Source organism: Myotis lucifugus, unplaced genomic scaffold (genome assembly GCF_000147115.1).
Source record: "Myotis lucifugus unplaced genomic scaffold, Myoluc2.0 scaffold_39, whole genome shotgun sequence".
Lineage (NCBI taxonomy): Eukaryota > Metazoa > Chordata > Mammalia > Chiroptera > Vespertilionidae > Myotis > Myotis lucifugus.
The window spans coordinates 3,664,645-3,688,289 of NW_005871087.1; the positions used below are offsets into that span (position 1 = coordinate 3,664,645).

Sequence of the window (23,645 nt, forward strand, 5' to 3'; positions counted from 1 at the left end):
CAGCTCACCTCTCCAAGCTGATGGGAAGAGGGACCTCACACAGAGAATCTCAAAGACTCTCTTAAGCACAGAGCCACAATTCCAAGTCAACAGCAATCACTGAAACTCACATTGGAATTTTAATAATAATAATCCTATATAATAAAAGCCTAGTATGCAAATTTTCCCCTCAACCAATGACTGGCAGTTTGACTGCTTGCTATGACATGCACTGACCACCAGGGGGCGGCACAGAACATGATGGGCATTGGCAATGCTGCGCTGGCAGCGGGCAGCAGTGGAGGCACTGCCGGCCTCGACGGGCCCCCGACGAGAGTGGGACCATGGCAGGATGGTGGAGCAGGTGAGCGGGTGGCGCCAGGCCAAGGCAGGTGCAAGCAGGAGCCAGGCGGGGCCGGATCACCCTGCAGAGGGCAACCAGCAGCAATGTTCACCTCATTGCCTGTTCATCTCGGTTCATGCCCAACGTCCTTTTCTGTTCTACCAGGTTACACTTAACCTTCTCTGGATCCACTCTGCACCAACCCCATCACTCAACACAGAAAATATCACAGGTATAGGCTTTCCTTTCAATCACAATTCTTTTTCCTATGACACCAATATATTATTTGTCCAGAAGAATTTAAGCATTGACTCTGCTTTTTTCAGAGGTATCCTATTAAGAATATTGTCTCTTGAAGACAATGCCAAGGTTAATCCTATCCCTATCATAGTTTTGACAGTAAGTACGGTTAAACATCTCTCTGCATACAATACACTGAATGACATGTTAAATTTTTAAAATTCTTTAAGAATGCTAGTGACTTTACAAATCCCCCCCCCCAAAAAAATTCTAGGTTTAAATTCATTCAAATGGCTGCTGTTCTCACTTAACTTTAAAGTAAATATCATTTAAGCTGTGAATATGAATTGTTTATTATATTTTCCATGAGATTGCACACATTATAATAACATGGCATATAAAAATAAAATATTTTAGTATATGAGAGTATGCATGTGAACAATAATGTAAAGAAAATAAAATTTTTATTTAAATTAAAATTTTCTATTCTAAGTTCTGATAATTCTGTAACACTGATATAACCAGAAATAATTAATTTCTAATGTCAATCTACAAAGAAAACATAGCCAACTAACATTTAAAAGAAACATTTGATTATGTTATTTTGCTTTTAAATATTCATTTAATTTTTTTAAAAGTTGTATTAATCAAATGGAATTTGAAGTCTGTACACTTTACATCATAAACCATGATCTTACCCTTTTCTTGGCCACGACAGCAACTTTGTCATCTGCTTTGGATTTATCTGTAAGGTAATAAAATATGGCTGCTTCAAAAAAAGTGCCTATGCTCCTGTTCAAATAAATTAAAAATTACACAATCGGAATTTTCCACTTTCTAATACTGTGATATGTGTTTTCAGTGGGGTTTTTTGATCTGAATGCTAATACACTCAGCTTACCAGATTTGAGTAAAGCACAGTAATTCAAAAGTTATAATAATAACATAAGGGAGTTATAATAATAACATAAGGGATTTGTATACTGATTTAACAAACATGTTTCCTTAAATCTGACTGGTTGATTGGATGTCCTTTATTTAAGCATCACATATATCTTATTTTTAGATTCTGGTCAGTTTGTGTGCTCTAGCGCAGCGGTCGCCAACCGTTTGGACCTCACAGACCACCGGTTGGCGACCGCTGCTCTAGAGTATATAGGATCTGGAATTAAATCTCAGCTACCTTTACTTGCATATCTACTACATGCCAGACATGAGATAAAGACTTTATGTAGACATTACTTTATTTCATCCTCTTGATAATCTTGCAAAGTATGTAGCCCATCCCACCTTCACAGTTGACACTGAAGTTAAATAGGGTGCCTGAGGTCATGAAGTGGGGCCAGACCCATACTATCTAATAAAAGACAAAGATGCAAATTGACCATATCTTCGCTATGCCCACCAGCCAATCAGAGCGATATGCAAATTAACCGCCAACAAAGATGGTGGCTAATTTGCATACTACAGGCAGGGTGGGACAGCCCGAGCTGCCATCCACGCCGCCTGAGCCGCGCCACCAGCTGGGGGCTCAGGTGGTGCGATCAGCGAAGCGGGACTAGGGATTGGCGAATGGGCGCAAGGCAAACCTCCTGGTCCCTCCCCACAGCCGGCAGGCTCCTATCAATCTTCAGTTTGACTGAAAGGAATGTGGCGCCTCCACTGCGCAGCCTCCCAGGACTCGGACTCGCAGGCTCCAGAGTGGAGACTTCAACAAGGGCTTCAGCGCCCACTCAGGGGAAAAACTGCCACCTCCCTACTCCACAGCTGCTTCTGTGTCTGCAAGAAACTGTGCATGCTCCCCCCTGTGAGATGGGCAGGGCCAGAACCTGAGTTGAGCGGTTCCACGATTGTGATAGCAGCTGGACCAGTGCAGGGATGGAGGGAGGGAGGAGCAAGGGGGAAGGAGCAAGGGGGAAGCCCTGGTTCCCTGCTCCTCCTCCCACAGGCATAGCCCTTGCTGCTCTTATGATAAAAGGAGCTGTGTTTTTCTAACTCTGTCTGGATAAAGGAAACAAGTGTCTGTTGACTTCTGATCTTACTCTCCGAGCTGCCAGTTAATCCCTCTGGATGCATCATATCCAACCTCCAAAGGATCCGAGGGGCAGGATCAACCTTCGTTCCACAGTTGAGGAAACTGACCAATAAACACATGTGTCTCATGCCTAAGTGTCAACTCCCACAGAAATCTCTGGGTAATGACTCCGGTTCTAAATCTAAGGGTATATTTTCTTCTGTTTTCATGTTTAATTCAGCCCCAGGAATCAAATAATACAATAAAGAATAAAATCAAATAATACAATAAAGAATAAAATGAGTTCAGAGGGCTCAGCATTGTATTCCCAGGGCCTTTGGTCCCACACAAACCACAGAGCTCAGTTATCCTGAGATGAAAGGAAAGGAAAGAGAAACGTGAAAGGTTTCCCAGCTCAGTCAGAGAGACATCTCATAACCACATATTAAGGACATGACATTAACTTAGGGGTGGAAAGGACACAAATGAAATGGAAGATGGAGCCATTTGGAGTGAGCGGGCCAGCAGGGGAGCAGTTGGGGGCAAGCAGGCCAGCGAAGGGGGGGCAGTTAGGGGCAAGCAGGCCGGCAGGGGGGTATTTGGGGGTGAGCACACTGGTACGGGGGGCAGTTGGGGGTGATCAGGCTGGCAGGGGGGCATTTGGGGGGAGTAGGCTGGCAGCGAGGGGGAGTTGGGGGCAAGCAGGCTGGCAGGCAGGTGAGTGGTTAGGAGCCAGCAGTCCCAGATTGTGAGAGGGATGTCTGACTGCCAGTTTAGGCCCGATCCCTGTAAACCGGCAGTAGGACATCCTTCCAGGGGTCCCAGATCGGAGAGGGTGCAGGCCAGGCTGAGGGACACTTCCCCCACCCCGAGTGCACAAATTTTTGTGCACAGGGCCACTAGTCTGACTATAAGTCCCAATCTTTCCAAGATTTCTGCCAAAAGTCACACAAGAAGAAATAGCCAATGTTACTTTAAAAATTGAATCAATATAATAACCTTCCAAAATAAAAAGTATCAAGCCCATATGGGTTCACTGGTAAATTCTATCAAATATTTAAGGAGGAAATTATATAAATTCTTTACAAACTAATTTAGAAGACAGAAGCAGAGGAAATACTTGCTAGCTCATTCAATGAGGCCATTATTACTCTAATACCAAAACCAAATAAAGACAAAACAGGAAAACTACAGACCAATATCTCTCATGAACATAGATGCAAAAAATCTCAACAAAACATTAGCAAATCAAATCCAACAGTGTATAAAAAGAATTATACACCACAACCAAGTGGAACTTATTCCAGGTATACAAAGCTGGTTCAACATTCAAAATCAATTAATGTAATCTATGATGTCAACAAGCTATAGAAAGAAAGTTACCTGATCATATTAGATGCAGATAAAGCACTTTGACAAAATCCGACATGCATTCAGGATAAAAGCCCTCAGGAAACCAGGAATAGAGTAAAATGTCCTCAACTGGATAAGGAGAATCTACCAAAAACCTATCATTAACATCATACTTAATGGTGAGAAACTCAAAGCTTTTCGACTAAGGTCAGGAATAAGTAAAAAATGTTCCCCCTCACTACTTTTTTCAATATTGTACTGGAACTCCTAGATAATGCAATAAGACAAGAGAAGAAAAGAAAAATTACAGATTGAGAAGAAATAAACACGACTTTGTTCACAAATGACATGATAATCTGTGTAGCTTATAGAAAGGTTTTAATACATAGTCCTATTTACCATCAATTTGAAATTAAAACACATTACCATTTACATGAAATAGTTAGGCATCAATCTAACAAAACATCAACAAGAGGAAAACTAAAACATTCTGATAAACAAAATCAAAGAACAAAATAAATGTAGACATAGTTATAGATATTTGTCAATAGAAGGTCTCCATATTGTCAAGATGTGAGTTCTTCCCAACTTGATCTATGGATTCAATGCAATCTCAATCAAAATCCCAACAAGTTATTTTGTGGAAATCAACAAATTGATTCTAAAGTTTATATAGAAAGGCAAAGGCCCAAAATAGCTAACACAATAATGAAAAGGACAAAGTCAAAGGACTGACTCTATCTGACTGTAAGACTTACCACCTATCCTATCTAATAATAGACAAACATGGTAATTGACCATACCTTCACTATGCCTCCCATTGGCTAATCAGCACGATATGCAAATTAACCTCCAACAAATATGGCGACTAATTTGCATACTGCAGGCAGGGCGGGTCAGTGCCATCCCGCCTGCCCCGCCGCCATCCAGGCCTGCTATTTGCCACCCGGGGCGGTGGGGCGGGACAGCGCAATCCCGCCTGCCCTGCTGCCATCTGGGCCTGCTATCTACGACCCGGGGCGGTGGGCGTCCCATGTGCAACCCAACCCGGGGCGGCCGGGCGGGACAGCAGCAATAGGCCAGCCTGGCTGCCACCTGAGCATCCCGTGTGCGACCCGACCCGGGGCGGCCGGAAGGGCAGCAGATCCACCGGACCGCCCGGGCATCCCGTGTACGACCCGACCCAGGGAGGCGGGGCGGGGACAGCGTGGCTCCTCTGTCACCCCAGCTTCCTCATCACAGCTCCCTTGGGGGCCTAAGCCTTTAGTCGGACATCCCCCGAGGGCTCCCTGGCTGCCAGAAGGATGTCTGACTGCAAGCTTAGGCCTGATCCCCCGGGGGAGTGGGCCTAAGTCAACAGGTGGACATCCCCCAAGGGGTCCTGGACTGCAAATGGGCACAGGCCGGGCTGAGGGGACCCCTGCCCCGAGTGCACAAATTTTTGTGCACTGGGCCTCTAGCCTATATATATAAAAGCTAAGGGACCGCCGACTGGCTAATAGCTATGACGCGCACTGACCACCAGGGGGCAGACACTCAACGCAGGAGCGGAAACCACAGGCATGGAAACATGGAACAGACAGATGAATCTCAGAGGGAAGGGGGTGGGGGGAGGGCAGAAACAGATTAACCAAAGATCTTATAGGCATACTAGAGGCCTGGTGCATGGATTCGTGCACCGGTGTGGTCCCTCGGCCTGGCCTGAGGAGATCGAGCTGAAACCGGCTCTCAGACATCCACTGAAGGGTCCCAGATTTCGAGAGGGCGCAGGCCGAGGGACCCCACTGGTGCGCAGGGGCCTCTAGTAAAACTATAATAATCAAGACAGTGCGTATTGGGAAAGCTAATAAAAAATTGAACAATGAAATAGATTAGAGAACCCAGAAATAAACTTATATAAATACAGCCAACTGATCTTTGACAAAGAAGCAAAGGCAATATAATGGGGAAAAGACAGTATTTTCAACAAATGCTGTTGGAACAACTAGATATCCACATGCCAAAAATTTAATCTAGACACTGACCTTACATCTTTCACACAAAATAACTCAACATGGATAACACATCTAAATTTAAAATGCAAAACAATAAAACTCCAAGAAGGTAACATAGAAGAAAATCTACAAGACCTTGGGTATGCTATGAATTTTTAGATATAACACCAAAGCAAAGTCCATAAAAAATAAATAAGCTGGATTCATAAAAATTAAAAACTGCTGCTCTGCAAATGACATTAAGAGAATGAGATGATAATCCCCAGAGTGGAAGAAAATGTTTGCAAAATACATATCTGATAAAGGAATGATATATAAAGTATACAAAGAACCCTTAAAACTTAATAAGGAAATTAACAACTGGATTAAATAAAAAACAGGCAAAGAAGATTTACAAATGGCAAAACGCATATGAAAAAGGCTGTTCATCATATGTCATTAGAGAGTTTCAAATTAAAACATTGAGATACCACAACACACCTGTCAGAATGGCCAAAATCCAGAACAATGACAACACCAAATGCTGGTGAGGATGTGGAGCAACAGGAACGGTCATTCACTGCTGGTGGGAATGCAAAATGACACAGCCACTTTGAAAGATCATTTGGCAGTTTCTTATAGAACTAAACATACTCTTTTTTTTTATATTTTATTGATTTTTTTACAGAGAGGAAGAGAGAGGGATAGAGAGTTAGAAACATCGATGAGAGAGAAACATCGACCAGCTGCCTTCTGCACATCTCCCACTGGGGATGTGCCCGCAACCCAGGTACATGCCCTTGACTGGAATCGAACCTGGGACCTTTCAGTCCGCAGGCCGACGCTCTATCCACTGAGCCAAACCGGTTTCGGCTAAACATACTCTTGCCACATGATCCAGCAGTTGTATTCCTTGTTATTTAGCAAAGGAACTGAAAATATTTATATCCACCCAAATATCTATACATGGGCGTATATAGCAACTTTATTCATAACTGGCAAAGCTTGGAAGCCACCAAAATGTCCTTCAGTAGGTCAATGGATAAACTGGAACATACAAACTATGTAATATTATTCTGTGCTAAATCAAAGAGCTATAAAGACATGGAAGAAACCTAAATGCATATTTCTAAGTGAAAGAACCCAAACTGAAAAGGCTATATCCTATATGATTCCAACTATATGACATTATGTAAAAGGCAAAACTATGGAAACAGTAAAGAGATCAGTGACTGCCAGTTATTAGTGAAGAGATGCAGAAGGAGGAAGACTGGAATTCAGGGTACTTTTAGGCCAGTGAAATGATTCTGTATGATAATACAATGGTGAATACATGCCATTATACATCTGTCAAAACCATAGAAGGTACAGCACAAATAACAAACCCTAATGTAAACTATGGACTTTGGGGGATAATGATGTGTCAAAGTTGGTTCATCGATTGTAACAAATCTACTACTCTGATGAGGAATGTTGATAGTGATGAGGTAAGGAGCATATAGGAACTGTACTTTCTGCCTAATTTTGCTGTGACCCTAATACTGCTCTAAAAAAATTGTTTATTTTTGAAAAATAATTCTGAAAAAAAGGTAGAGATAGGAACATCTACTCTAAAATGTAGAGCATGTAAGAAATATTAATTCTATAATAACACAAAATCCTAAGGCTCAATTATAAAGAGACCATTCGTCTTAAAAATATAATTATAATGAATGTTCCAATATAAGAAAAAGCTTCCTAATCCCAGCAGAAGAATCGCTCATTGGGAGTAATAGTTAATATAACAGATACAGGACAACCAAATCATGTGGACAGGATTTTAAAATTTGTCATAGTCTGACTGGTCTATATTTACATATCATTTACTGACTCTAGATGTCAACAAAGAAAGAGCGGCATCACACATAATTGTGAGCCAATTTCTGCAGGGCAGGAAGAATTGAGGCCCAAAATTTAGTAGTAATTATTTCTGGATTGGAAGAAGAAATTTTGGAGTGAAGATATCCTCAAAGTTGCTGGAATTAAATAAATGGTTTGCAAGTGAGTTACTCACCTTTTGTAAAGTATCTAAATAGTAGCTAATTATCTCTCACACTACTTTTAAACAGAATAAAAAGCTAAATGCATACTAGAATTCACCCTGAAAGCAGAGCAGACATAGGACTAAATTGTCTATTATGGAGATAGTGAAGGGTGAAAGAAAGGGAGTGAGACAGTTATGGCAAAGACGGTACTCATAGTAGTCTGTCCCCGCCCCTCCATTTTTGCTACTTCAGAGAAAATGAAAGGCTTTAGACATAAGGCTCTCAATAATCAGGCTGAATTACATCGGATTCTACATGCAAAAATCATCAGACTTCCAGCAGAAAATGGTCTGCTGCTGCAGACCTGAGAGAAAATAACCTGTCTCTCTGGACAAGCCCAGAGAGGACCCATGCTCAAGGACCCAGAGATAAGTAACCCGCCATGTACAACAGCAAAGACAGTTCCATAACTTATTGGAAGAGTGGGTCTACTGCTCATGTGAAATGGCTGTAGTATAATTTTTTAAAATAAATGACTATATTACCTCAGGCATTAATGTTTTAAAAAACTAAATTATTCAAATATTATTTTGGTTACATAATAGAAATCTATAGTCCATGCAAAGCATATAATTGTATTTGTAACAACAGAGTGAATTCAACTTTTATTGCTAATAATGGAGACATTATATTTACAACACAAGGAATAAAATCACATTTATGATTATAAATGTCTCTTTTCCTGGTCTTAGAGTAAGTCAGAGTAGTGTCTTGTTATTCTTTTTCTACTCGTTTCTAACCTACATATTTGCTTTAAAATCTAAAGTTAGAAAAAAAATCTAAAGTTAGGGGGATGGATTAATATTTAAACATTTTCTCAAATAAAATGTTTTCACAAATTTCAAAATCTATATATTAAACTTTTCCAAAGGAGAAAAAATTACTGTGATAAAGTGAAACGGGGCCTTCATAAGACAGAAAATTATTATGATTACTAAGTAGAAACATTTCAAAACACTTAAGATTATTGAAAATCAACATTTTATGTGATAATCATAATTTTTTAGAGTTTAAAAATGTTATACCTACTATAATCCTTATGTTGAATCCATTTAAAAAGCTATATATAAATATTTGTAATTCAAATAAGTTTCTTTGAAAATGACCTGAAATATTATTTTTTCACCTAATTAAAAAGAAAATTGAGGATTACCTTTTATCTGTCTTGAATTTATTTAAAAATACTTTATGCTGAAATAATACAACACATCCAATGAAAGTTTCACCCCAGAAATATATTTTAAAGACATAGTTTCCAATTTTGAAATATATGGTTTGAAATATACAAGAGGACCTATGTAGATAATCTAAGAGTAAAGATGACAGACGCGCCATTTAAAACCCCTATATTTACTAGTAAATAGAGTGTATGTATAGTCATTGAAAATAGTTTCAGAGAGTAAAATATATACTATTAATCTACACAAAAGTAATTTTTCAGTGGACAAAGATATAAAGAAAAAGATTTTTACTTGAGCATACACATTTTGGAAAGCATGCATCTGAATAAATCTTTATTTGGGGTGGCAAAAAATAAAAACATCATATACCCTGTTTTGATAGGCAGCACATTTCCAGTCGTTGCTCAAGAGAATATCCATAAAGATGGTATGCTTCTTGTAGCGCACTTATATACCACTTCTTCCTTTTACTTTTACATTCACATTTTCCTGGCTAAGGAAACATAAAAAAATAAGATTCATTATAAATATATAATTGTGTTTGCATATCCACTTGATTTAGCTGAAGTGGAACCAAATCTAATTTAAGCATTGTACAATATATTATTTAGATTTTGATATCTGATTATTATTGTATTATTTTAGAATATAGCAGAGTTGTAGAAATTTTGCATGTTGATAGCCAAAAGGGTCATATTCTTGATTCAAGATATTTGAATATGATTCACATAATACGTAGAAAGTTATAAAAATTAAGGCTACAAATATAACAAAGTAGTCAATGTTAACACATTTATTAGAATAATGTTGATTCCCTCTTACGTAATATAGCAATGATGCTGTAGTGACAAAAATTGAAAAGCTGTTTCTTACTGTAAGAAAATTAATTCAATTCACATCTAGTTTTGGTGTTATGGAAGACAGCTGACATATTCATACAAGTTCCTTAAACTTTCTGTGCCTCAAATTCTTCATCTATAAAATGTGGATAGCTGTACATATATCAAAGGTCTCATGAGTATTAAATGAAATAATAGATGACAGTTTGCTTGAGTAGGAAGCACTCAATAAATGTTGTTCTACTTGAATACAGAACTTTTCTCTAAATGTTTATTTAGTTTTGTCAAAAATGTATTTAGAAAAGAAAAACAATTGAAGAATCTTTAGGTAAAAAATGACTATAAGAATTACTCTGGTTCTTCTCAAATTCCACTTTATTCTTGAAGTCTCCAAATTAATATTTACTATCTAGTTCTCATTACACTTAATATTTTCATTTAATTATTTACTACAGTCTGACTCATATTATAGTTAATTTGCATTCATGACTATCTCCTCCCATAAAATGAAAGATCCTTGAAGACAGAAGCAATACATAATATTTCATTTTTGTATTCTCCACAGTACCCATTTGCCTAATCTCTCTGCATATTATAAAAGCATGCAGAAATTGGTTCTTAAATTGCATGTGGTCCTGGACATTGATTTATTTGGTCTAAAAGCAGCGAAGCAAAAAAATCAAATAAAACTCTACTTTGTACACAGAATCTTTAAATTTCATTCATTAAGCTATTTCACATGATAAAAGATGAAAAGTAGAGATATACAATTCAATAAACATTAAAAATGTACACTAAATTAAGGATATCTTAGCTAGTATTTGCCTTGAGACATTTCTGGAACTCAAATGCTGTAAGAATGCTAAGTAAGAAGTTATAGAGAAAAATCACCGAAAATCTGATATAGCACTAAACAACTGAAGGTAAAGAAATTTCTTGAGAAAAATCAATGCAATATATAGTTACAGCGAACTTTGGTAAGTTTGGGTAACTGAAGAGCTTTTTGGAAAATCTGTCTGGCGGTCTTGAAGAATTTATCAGTAAGTATGTGCCACCTAGTGGTGAAACAATTAAACATCTAAACTCAAAAAGTTGACTCAGAATTGAGAATTCCAGAATTAGTCTCAGCTTATGGATTGCAGTTTCTACGAGTTTGATTTTTAATTGAAGAAGTGATAGGTGCACATTCTAAACGGATAGAAGGCACCTATTATTTCCAGTTTCTTTCAGTCTTCCAGTGATACTGTAAGCAATGGGCAACAATGGCCAAGCTGTCCTCAGCTTCTGTAGTTTTAAAGATCTATGCCTTTCACTTAGACCTGAACATATCTAATAAATTTAGAACTTCTATCTTATCTCCCACCCCAAAACAAAACACAGACAAGTTTTTAAATACATTTAAGAAGTACATTTTCAAGGTAACTAGCAGATTTTCAAGGAGCTAAAGGCTTATGAAGTCAAGAATTAAGATCAATGACTTCAGCTGAGACTATAAAAGGGCTGGGCACCTTCATATTCCAGTAAATTCTATGATCCCAAGAGGGAATATCAAGTCCTTCATTCTTTTTATACTACTGTGGCAACCTGAGTTTTCTCAATCAGTTTCATTAAATTTGGGGTGGAGGGAAATAATAAGCAATCATCAAGGAAAGAGAAGGAAGATACATAGTCTAAAAATTTGTGTCTATTTATGAAAGTAAATAATACTTGACAGATGTATTCTTAATAGATGAATAGCATCCAAATATTTGGAGTAAGCATGAGGTTAGAGACTTAAACAAATGGTTAGACAGGGAAAGATAGTGCTCTAGTCTGAGAAAATTCCTGGCCATGTCCAAAATTGAAAAGTTTGTAAATTACTGTCCTATCTGGTCTTGTTTCAATCCAGTGTTATTGGCTGACAGAAGGCCTTAATATCACTTTTACATTTCCTAGGGTTTGAGGAAGAAGCTGAATGACACTTCTCAGTAACTTTCGACTTACTGAATAAGGTTTGTGTTATCACCATACACTAATATGGAGTTTCCAGTTCAAGGAAAAGAATACATATGTGTTTGTCCACCCAGTAAAGCCAGTGGAGAGAAATCTGTAATCTGGAGAAATTCATGTCTTCTGTTGATTTTTATTTTTTAAATAACTTTTTAATATGTTTTTTATTGATTTGAAAGGGAAGGGAGAAATACCAATTGGCTGCATTCTGCACACTCCACAATCCAGGCATGTGCCCTGACCAAAAATCGAACTGCCTACTTTTTGGTGCACGGGATGACGCTCATCCAATTCAGCCACACTGGTCAGGGCCTGTTGCTTTGTATTTTAAGATTGCTTCTCTACATGAGAACTAATCAAGATATAATAGCCCGGCATGGTAGCAGGATAAATTTTACTCCACAAACTTGAATGTGTACGTAATGTCACAGTATCTTATTTTTGCTAAGTTGAATGAGAAAGCCCTAATCCAACAAGGATGATTGATCTTAGTCATTTTGGAGCCATCCCTTACTTTCGCCAGGTTCACATAAATTGATGGGAAAAAATGTGGTGAATGAAGAGTGAGGACAGATCATTACTTTTCAACCTACAGTGGTTACATGAATAACATCTTTGTTCAGGTCCCTTGAAGTCAGGCAGTCTAACAGCTTCTTTGCCACACCTGGACAAAAGAATCTTTAAAGAGGCTGGGAACCACGATGGCATGGGTTCAATCTCCCTGAGTGCACCAGACTGCTATCCTTCTCTGAGGTCCTGCCACTACCCAGGGCACTGACAGACTTTTATCCTCTTCCAAGTCTGACAGAATCTCTTCTCTGCTATGCTGCTCTTGCCTGTCCCTCTCAGAGGAGCTGGCCTCTCATTCCCAGTCCACCCTTCCCATCCTCAAGGAACACAGGTCAAGAAGACAGACAAGCTCAGCTTTTGGTCCCCACAACAAAACACCCAGGAGACATGGGAATACTAGGGGCCTGACCACTTTCTGGAATAAGTGAAAGGGAAAAATACAATCAAAACAAATTGTTAACCAACCATTGGTATTTGATTGGTAGGGAAGGATTTCCTAGCTAAGGGACTTTGAAGATTAGAATAATAGGCAGGTGGTAGTCTTTCCACCCCTTGGCACCCTACTCCTTTATCTATTGCTTTTCCTTAATTTTTCCTCATAACACTCAGCAACAACCAGCATACCATATATTTATTTATTTAGCTTATTTACTATTTCTCATCCCACCAATTTAAATTTCATAAGGGCATTTAAATTTTGTCTGTTTTGTACACTTCTGAACCTAGAAGAGTCACAAATAATAGGAGCTCAGTAAATATTTATTGGATATTATAAATACACTTTTTTTCCCCCCAGGGTAAAACCTGGTCAGGAAATTGGTGATGAATGTGAGTGGTTGCACCCTGGCCAGGTGGCTCTTTTGGTTGGAGTGTCATCCTGTACACCAAAAGGTTATGGGTTCAGATCCTGGTCAGGGCACATACCTAGATTGAGGTTTCATTCCCAGTCAGGTGCTTATGGGAAGCAACTAATCGATATTTCTCTCTCACATTGATGTTTTTCTCTCTCAAATCAATAAAAAACATATCCTCGAGTGAGGATTAAAAAAAAGTAAAGTGAAAGGTTGCTACATTTTAATCCTGAATTATGTGATTATGCCTAGGAAGCTAAACGAAAAAGTTATAACATGATGACTACCGGGCCTTATGAATCATATGATGATACTAGAGGCCCCGTGCACAAATTCGTGCACCAGTGGGGTCCCTCGGCCTAGCCTGCAGGATCGGACCAAAATCTGCTCTGACATCCCCTGAGAGGTCCAGAATTGCGAGAGCGCGCAGGCCAGGCTGAGGGACCCCACCAGTGCACATTCGGGGCTGGGGAAGAACGTGGGAGGTGGGCCAGCCAGGGAGGGACCATGGGAGGGCTCCACGGTGTGTCTGGCCAGTCTCGCTCAGTCCTGATCGGCCAGATCCCAGCAGCATGCTAACCTATAGGTCAGAGTGTCTGCCCCTTGATGGTCAGTGCACATCATAGTGACTGGTCAACCGGTCGACTGTCTGCCCCCTGGTGGTCAGTGGACATCATAGCGAGCGGTTGAGCAGCCTTAGCATATCATTAGCATATTACACTTTGATTGGCTGAACAGACAACTGGACACTTAGCATATTAGGCTTTTATTATATAAGATTACTCCTAAAATAATATAACCCTTCATTTTGAGTACAGAATTCAGATCTTTAAAGTGTTTCATAGACCACTGATTTATCCTATTATATTGGAGTGTATAAAAAAATGTGTATTTAACTTCAAATACTTGAAACAGTATATAAAAAATAGTACCGTATTTTAAAACAAATCAATCAAATGTTTCTTTATCTGCCCTATTTGAGGTATGGCAGAGCCTCACTACAATCCTGTAGGTACAATGATAGGGTCTACAATCCAAAATTTTAATTTGAATTTTTGTTATATCAATACTAGAGGCCTGTTGCACAAAGAGATTTGTGCAATAGGCCTTCCTTCCCCTGGCTGCTGGCACCAGTTTTCCTCCAGCACCCGGGGCCCAGGCCTTCGCTCCGGCCACAGCGGAGAAGCCAAGTCCAGAGGCTTCTCCGCTCCGACCGCAGCAGAGAAGGCAAGCCTCTTCAGTCTTCAGTCATCTTCAGTTGTCTTCAGTCGTCTTCAGTCGTCTTCAGTTTTTGCTCCACACCTGCATATGCAAATTAACAGTCATCTTTGTTGGGTCAATTTGTATACTCATCCTGATTGGCTGGTGGGCGTAGCGGAGTGACACCAATGTGCATGTTTCTCTTTTATTAGTGTAGATTAAAGTTAAATGAAAAATTGGTACTTACAATTTAGGAAATTTTTCTTTTAGACACAATGTTGAGCATATGATAAAAATCTGGAAAACCAGAATCATAAGTACTTAGTCTGCTTTATTGGTTTCATAAATTCACTGAAATGACTTCAAATACTGACCATTACTTTAAGTTACTTCTTAGATAATATGCCTCTTAAAATATGGGGATATAAGTCACAAATTTCATAATCTAAAGAAGTATAAAATAATTTTCCTTTGGAATGCACCCCCACTAAATGAGGATGGGCACCACTGCCTTTTATAAAGTCCTCTGCCTGGTCATTTATGTCAATTGCTGCTACTTATACATTCAAACTTGCAGTGTAGCTCACTGACTAACCATGTACTGCCCTGATGCATCGTTCTATTTACTATCATGCCAAAGCTATCGCTCTTCTCCTCTGTTGAGCAGATCGTTTTCACTTAAAGCAGCTCAGTAGAAAGTTAATCACAAGGATATCTTGTCTTCCTTAAATTGGATTTCTGCAACAGCAACTGGTAATCTAGACAGTAAGAGCACTCCTGTTCCTTTGATGCCAACTGGAAGATAGTCACATCACACCTATGTGCACCACACATTCCTTGGCTTCCTAATATCTACCTCCCTCTCATCTGTCATCTTTAACATAAATTCACATAATCTTCAATAATCAACTCTGGGATATTTACATAGCTTACTCAAATTATTGAACACTTGAAGCAAACACTGCTCTCAAAGATGTATTTCTTACCCTGTTTAAGTTTCGTTAGACATAAATAGGCATATTGCTTACTCTGAATCAACAAGATTTTAAGATCAAAATAACTTCTGTGCCCCATCCCACACCACTACAAAGTGTGAACCAGTTTACCTGACCACCCCCCGCCAAAAAGAGTACTAGCTCTATTTAGTCTGATACTTTACATCATTCTGAGACATAATGCCGAGAATGCAATGAGTGCCAGGGGAGAAATTAGGCAGAAAAAGAAAGAATAAAAAAAATTGAAAGTTAAATCTTTACAGTGTGATTCCATTACTTGGCTTAAAATACTGGGATTTTGTATTCGAATTCTATACAAAAATTACCAATACAGGAACTGAGTATTCCCTGCAACACTGGGGGTGAGAGAAGAAATAGGAAGTCAAGATGTTTATGATAAAGATAACCTCAATGGACAAATCAAAAAAATAACAGGATACACAAAAACAAACTCAAAATGGATAAAGGACTTAAACGTAAAACGGGAAACCATAAATCTTAGAGGAATCCACAGGCAGCAAAATCTCAGACATATGCTGAAGCAATATCTTCACCAATACAGCTCCTAGGGCAATGGAAACTAAAGAGAAAATAAAAAAAAATGGGACTACATCAAAATAAAAAGCTTCTGCACAGCAAAAGAAACCATCAACAAAACAACAAGAAATCCCACTGCATGGGAGAACATATTTGCCAATGTTATCTCCGATAAGGGTTTAATATCCAAGGTTTACAGGGAACTCATACAACTTAACAAAAGGAAGACAAACAACCCAATCAAAAAATGGGCAACGGACCTAAATAGATATTTTTCGAAAGATGATATAGACAAGGCCAAGAGACATATGAAAACATGCTCAAAGTCACTAATCATCTGAGAGATGCAAATCAAAACAACAATGAGGTACCATTTCACACCTGTCCGAATGGCTATCATCAACAAATCAACAAATGACAAGTGCTGGTGAGGATGTGAAGTAAAAGGAACCCTCGTGCACTGCTAGTGGGAATACAGACTGGTGCAGCCACTGTGAGAACAGTATGGAGTTTCCTCAAAAAACTAAAAATGGAACTCCCATTTGACCCAGTGATCCCACTTCTAGGAATATATCCCAAGAAATTAGAAACACCAATCAGAAAGGATATATGCACCCCTATGTTCATAGCAGCACAATTTACAATAGCTAAGATTTGGAAACAGCCTAAGTGCCCATCAGCAGATGAGTGGATTAAAAACTGTGGTACATCTACACAATGGACCACTGGGTTGCTGTAAAAAGGAAGGAACTCCTACCATTTGCAACAGCATGGATGGAACTGGAGAGCATTATGCTAAGCGAAATACGTCAGTCGGAGAAAGATAAATATCACATGATCTCACTCATTTGTGGAATATAATGAACATAAACTGATGAACAAAAACAGATCCAGAGACAGAGAAGCATCGATCAGACCATCAAACCTCAGAGGGAAGGTAGGGGAGGGTGTGGATAAGGGGGAGAGATCAACCAAAGGACTTATATACATGCATATAAGCATAACCAATGGATACAGACACCAGGGAGTGAGGGCCTGAGCAGCGGGGTAGGAGTAGGGGGGTAAAGCAGGGATAAGGACACATATGTAATATCTTAATCAATAAAGAAAAAATTTTTTTAAAAAATCTCAGGCTACATATATTTACTAAATATTTTAAATATCTAAGCTCTTTTGACCTAAAGGATTTTTTTTTATCTAAAGGATTCTAAACAACAACAAATGAGGATACAAAGACCTGAACCTAAAAGAAAGTTAACATACTTGACTGCTATTTTCTACTCCACATTTGCTCATTTTTCATGGAATATGAGTTCATGAGAGAACAATGGTTGTATTTATTACAGACAGATGCTCAGATTATGTTTAAAGATAGAATCATAGAGCAGGTGGAAGATCTAGGAGAAAGGGATGGTTAGATATGTGACACAGAATCAGTACATATTCTGTGAGATAAACAAAATGGTAAGGAAGTGGTTCTGAAATTTATTTTCAGTTATTTTAATAAAAATTATTTAGGATTTAGGGATATGGGTTTTGCCTGAGTCATGGACTGGTCTTGACCCTTGGCTAAAAGATACTTAAAATCAAAACAAAGCAAAAATGGTGGGGGAATTAAAGAAAATGAAACGAAAAAGAAGTTTATATATCAATTGTGCACTCATCTGATTATGAGTTTTGGACTTCACCATTCCCCAATGGAAGAATGTACCAAAAAGTTACACTACAACTATTTACTTATTTAAGAACCCCAATATAAAAGACCCATTATAAGGCAGACTTACTTATAAGGGGTATGACTCTGAAGGCAATTTAATGAGCCTTGTATTTTGGCTTAAAAACAATGATCTGACTCTGGTTTCTTTAACAGAAAATAAGCACTTCCAAAAAATTGAGAAAGCTACACATTGGAATTTCTTAGAAAAGATGACTGTAATCTCACTAAAGAGTCAATATGAGAAACCTAGTTGATACTTAAGGTAAACAGAATAAACTTGGTCATTTATTTGGATTTGGACTTTTAACTTCAGTAGAAGTTCACAGCTATCTAAATTCATAAGAGATGAAGGTGGGAGATGAAAGAAGTGAATTCAAAAATTTACTTGAAACAGCAAAGTCAGCATATATAAATGTGAGTGAATCAAAAAGCGGAATAGAGATAGGGGAAAACTGGTTTCATTCAATTGCAAAGGATCTGAAAGATAGTATTTCCTATTCTCCTTCCAAAGTCCATCAAACAAATCCAAAGTATTCTTGGGGGATTGCTGATATTGAGGACTATTCATTCATTCACCAAGAAGTCGGATTCAGAAGGTTTTAAATTATCTCCTGCTTTCAAAAGTTCTTAGCACTTCCGTTTACCTTAAACTAGAAAAGCATTACAGCAATAGACTCTTTCAGCCATGTACTGAAGAATCAAAGGATAAGATAGATGATCAATTCAGTCTATTTCACTCAATTTCTGGGACCATCATGTTGGTTGATTTAAAAAAACACACACACACAACACACACCCCCACTAAAATCATGCCATCTGGACATATGATCTTAATCAAAAAGAAAAATATTATTCTCCACCTTTTCGTTCTTGTATCTTTTTCGGTGCTCCCTTTTACAGATACTAGTTTCTAGGGGGAGAAAATAATTATTTAGCTATGTATTTCACCTATATTCCCATTGTAAAATATCAACTAATGTTTATTAAGAGCCTACTATATGACAAGCACTGTGCTAAATGTTTTATATATACTATCTCAGTTAACCACTACAACTTTATGAGGCGGGTACTATTATAACCTCCATTTTAATACGAGGAGTGTGGGATTTGCAAAGGATAAGTGACTTACCTGAGTTCAAACATCTAGTAAATAGCACAGCCAACCTTCAAACCCAAAGAACCTGGCTCTAGAGACTGCCTTTTTAACCACTATGACAACTTCATTCTTTTCCTAATATACATTACTACAAAAGTTTCCTTGGCAGATTAGATTATTCACAAAAAGGTCACAGTTATAGAAACATTCTAATTCCCTTAACATTTCTCCAGGCCAAAAACTAAAGGATGCTTAGAAAACAAGCAAACAAAAAGTCTTAAACTAATAGCAAATCACAGAAAATTTTACATCAAATATAGAATCCATATGATAAAAAACTTTTGAGAGTTTGGTAGCTCTACAGATTTACTGCAAATGTGGTTTTCCACTGAATTGGCTCAATAGATTTGTATCCAGTTTCACTCCATTACTCTAAGAGCAAAATGCTGCCTGATAATCTAGTCTACAAACTAATGGGCTAATCCTTATTACATACTACATTCTTAGTATTTGGATCCTAATGAATATTAGAAGCAAAACACTTGCTTGAATAGATATTATTCCAGATGCACTTGTGTAATGACTACTACTGCATATATAATTTGAAAAGTCAAGAGTTCTGCTTAAGCAAGTCTACCCAAGACTGTCATTCAACATGAGTATCTATATATATAAAAGGCTAATATGCTAAGTGTCCGACCGTCTAACCGGTTGCCATGACACGCACTGACCACTAGGGGGAAGACACTCAATGCTGGAGCTGCCCTCTGGTGGTCAGTGTGCTCCCATAGTGGGAGCCCTGCTCAGATGACTGGGGTGAACAGGCCTGGGATGAGTGGGAGCGGCTCCTCCCTCACCACCTGCCGCTTCGCACACTACTACATCCCTCGGGGGATGTTGGATGCTGGTTTCAGCCCAATCCCCACAGACCACGCTGATGGACCCCAACAGTGCACGAATCCATGCACCAGGCCTCTAGTATAGAGAAAACTCCAATAAAACTCTGATGCTTCATGATGTGAAAACTCAGCAGTTCTCTCTGTCTCTCTGGGCTGTACATCAGATCTATCTGAGAAACTTAAAAACGCTGAGGCCTGGCCCTACTCCAATACATTCTGATTTAATCGATCCAGTAGAGTAGAACCCTAGCATTGCTGTATTTTTGTTGTGTGGTGGTTTTGTTACTGTTTTGTGAAGCTCTATAATGCACATCCAGGCTTAAGAAATGCTAAACTCATAGTCTATCAAGTAGTAGTCTATCAAGCTAAAAAATAAATCTGCAAATAATGAGTTCTGCAAACATGTACCTACTAAATACAGGAGAAAGATTTGTGCCAACGGGGAAAGAATTTTATTCCATGCATTGACTCTTAAAAAAAAATAGCCATTTAGCCCTAGCCAGTTTTGTTCAATGGATAGAGTGTCAGCCCAAGAACTGAAGGGTCTCAGGTTTGATTCCAGTCAAGAGCATGTACCTCAGTTACAGGCTCCAACCTGGTCATGGCACGTGCCGGGAGGCAACCAATTGATGTGTCTCTCTCTCTGTCCCTCCCCCACCCTTCCACTCTCTCTAAAAAATCAACGGAAAAATATCCTTGGGTGAGGATTAACATTAACAACAACAACAACAACAACAACAACAACAAATAGCCATCTGGTACACGTTCATGTACATTTTATCTGAGTAATTATCAGAGTGATATATATTTTAAATACAAACTTTCAAAAGAATCAAGGTTTCTTTAAAATGGAGGGAGAACTTTAGCTTTTTTTATAGCTACTGATTTTATGATAAATGAAAAAAATAATGTATGAATAAACCAATATAAATTACAAATATGCAATCTAAATATTGCCTTCAACTGTTTTCTAAAGTATATTGCACTGTATCTATAAGTTTTATTTATTGGAGAAAACCCTACCATTCGTATTAATAGACAATAACAGAGTTATTTTGCACTTTAAACAATAAAATTACTAATTCAGTGGTCCCATAAACATATCTACCAGGGGAAATTATCTATTTAAAAAAAGAACTAGACAAACATGAAATAAAAGAGTTAAATTTTTATAATCTAAAACTAAAAACATTCCATTTCCCTTATTTTTTCCCCTTATTTTTTCACTTATTAAAGCTTATTTCCCTCCCACCTTAACATACACTGCAAAATTAATATAGTCCACAATTAGTGAAAATTCTGAAATATTATTTAATCACTTGTTAAACTAAGCTTATACAATTAGGAGAAAATGATGTTGAAATAATGTATGAAGTAAGATTTAGACAGCTTAAACCAGTAAGAGTCATATGTGCCTCTCATTCCTTGTTGAGTTTTAGAAAAAGATTGGACAATGTGTATCTCTTCTCCACCCCTTCTAGAAAAATCTTAAAGAAAGTCTACATTGTCTACTATATATTACTTGTGTAAGTGATCTTTCTAATGGGGGGAGGAGGTATGAATTTAATATCTGGATCACTGTGGTGCAATATAGAGATAGCATCTGAGGATACAGGAGCTCCAGTGCAAAAAGGACAATAAAAGATTAAACCCCTGGAGGTCTAGGTAACAGAACTACAGGTTGAAGTCAAGACTATCGCCATCTCCAGGAGACAGGGACATAAATCCCAGCTATCTCCAGGTAATACATAGTTTGGAATTAATACTTTTCAACCAATTTCTCAGACGTATCATTTTTTACCATTTTTCTACCTTGGTTGTCTGTATTCCCTGAGTCTACCACCTTGCCTTGTGTTTCTTGAGTCGATTGGAGCAAGGAGGCTTCAGTCATGGGTTAATCTCCCCTCCCTGGCACGCTGAGATCTTAGGTAGCCAGGAGTGGGGAATCAGAGCACAGCCAGTCTGGCATGTGCCAGCTGAACTGAAGTGAAAAGGAACTAAAATTTCAGACTTGAATGAAGAGACCCACAGAAGAAGGCACCCCTATTATACAAGCTCTAAGAGAATAAGTGGGAAAAAAAGGCACAGGTAAGAAAAAAAGAGTATAGGCCAAGAGCAGAGCCTGTAGGTAGGTACCCTGAATGACAGTAGAGGACAGCGCCTGCCCCAGAGCCTGTGGGCACCCAGTGAGTTATCCACCCAGAGTGCCTGGCTAGTTGGGAAAGGGGGGAGGAAGAGCAGAAACCAACACTTTACTTTCTTCTGCTCTCAGCCTTTCATTCATTTAAGCAGCCCTGAATTCCTGGTCTTTGCAAGACTTTCTAAGTTTGCTTTAATGATTTCATAAGGTTAAAAACTAATGTCTACTGATTCTTGTGTGTTGGCTTTGTTTTGCATCAAATTTTTTTCCTTGTCCCAGGGATTAATGGTATGCTCACTGATACCAGACTACTCAAATTAATCATGACAGGAGTCAAATCCTACAAGTACTACTAGTTCTGACAATTTTAAAACACACTTTGATTTTTTTAAACTTATATTTACATATAATTTCTTAAGAGTGTCCCACTCGTCCTTGTCAGCTTGGCTCAATGGATAGAACATCAGCCTGCGAACTGAAGGGTCCCAGGTTTGATTCCGGTCAGGGGCACATGCCCAGGTTGCAGGCTCGATCTCCAGTAGGGGATAGTGCAGGAGGCAGCTGATCAATGATTCTCTCTCATCATTGATGTTTCTATCTCTCTATCCCTCTCTAAAATCAATAAAAAATATGTTTAAAAAAAGTGTCCCACTCTTTAGCACATTATCAAATATCTAAGTTTCTAAGGTCTGCTTCATGAGAAGCTAGACTTCCCCATCCTTTAGAAAGGGGAGGGGGCAGAGAAGGGAGAACACTCCTTCCTGTCTTCAGTGACTGTCAGTAGAAGTACCCAGGCATACATCCAAGAAGTCAGAGTTGAGAAGGTGCTCACATTAAGATGACTGGTTCACAACTCCCATGACATGAATATAAGCGATGTTATTCCACACTGAAATAAAACATCCTTTCCGGCCAGCTGTTTTCAAGCTGAAATGGGCAAATATACTGCTTATGCCAAAGACAGAGTAAAAGCCCATTTTAAAGTACCTCAAATCTCCACAGATTTACTTATAGTGTGGGTTAAAGGGCACGCCTTAAATGTACATACACTCATATGTGTATTTGAATACATAAGCTTCTCATTAAAAAATAGACACTATCCAAACTGAGGAAAAGGAATCCACATTTCTGACATCAACCAGATTTCTAATGAAAGCACGATTTGCAGATGAAAAGTTTTAATATTAAAATACAGACAGATAGCTGAGCTAATTCATAATAATTAAACCAAATCCATGGAAACAGGTCCAGTTTACCTATTCTCATCAACCTGAGAGTCCAGTCTATTCATTAATTGGACTGTGTGATTTAAAGTTTAAAAGGAATCAAAAAGATACTGATAGAGTTAGTATAATGAAATATTCCATTTGAAATTTGAAAATCTGGTTGCATTACATAATTAATTTTCCCTGTTAGCTACAACTTAAGAGTTTTCTCAAAAGAATTGAAAAATTTCCAAATAATCTTAAGATTATTTCAAAACACAATTATATGAAGTCCTCAGTTGATTTATACTATATGTCTATTAGAAAAATAAAATTTTAAAGTACCCCATAACTATTTTTATATCCATACTTCCTTTGAAAAACTGCTTTAAAAATAAAAATATGAGTTTAAAACAAAGAGTATATACTATTTGTTTATA

At 38.2% G+C, this 23,645-nt stretch overlaps 1 protein-coding gene across 1 annotated transcript in view; it reads right to left on the reverse strand.

Annotated features, from left to right (window-relative positions):
- Positions 1 to 23,645, reverse strand: part of ZCWPW2 (zinc finger CW-type and PWWP domain containing 2) — a 63,111-nt gene that overhangs the window by 25,901 nt on the left and 13,565 nt on the right. The window contains exons 4-5 of the mRNA XM_023752909.1: positions 9,537 to 9,660; positions 1,261 to 1,307 (exon numbers count right to left, since the gene is read on the reverse strand). Coding sequence (XP_023608677.1) covers positions 1,261 to 1,307; positions 9,537 to 9,660 — 171 coding nt within the window. The remainder of the gene's footprint in view (positions 1 to 1,260; positions 1,308 to 9,536; positions 9,661 to 23,645) is intronic.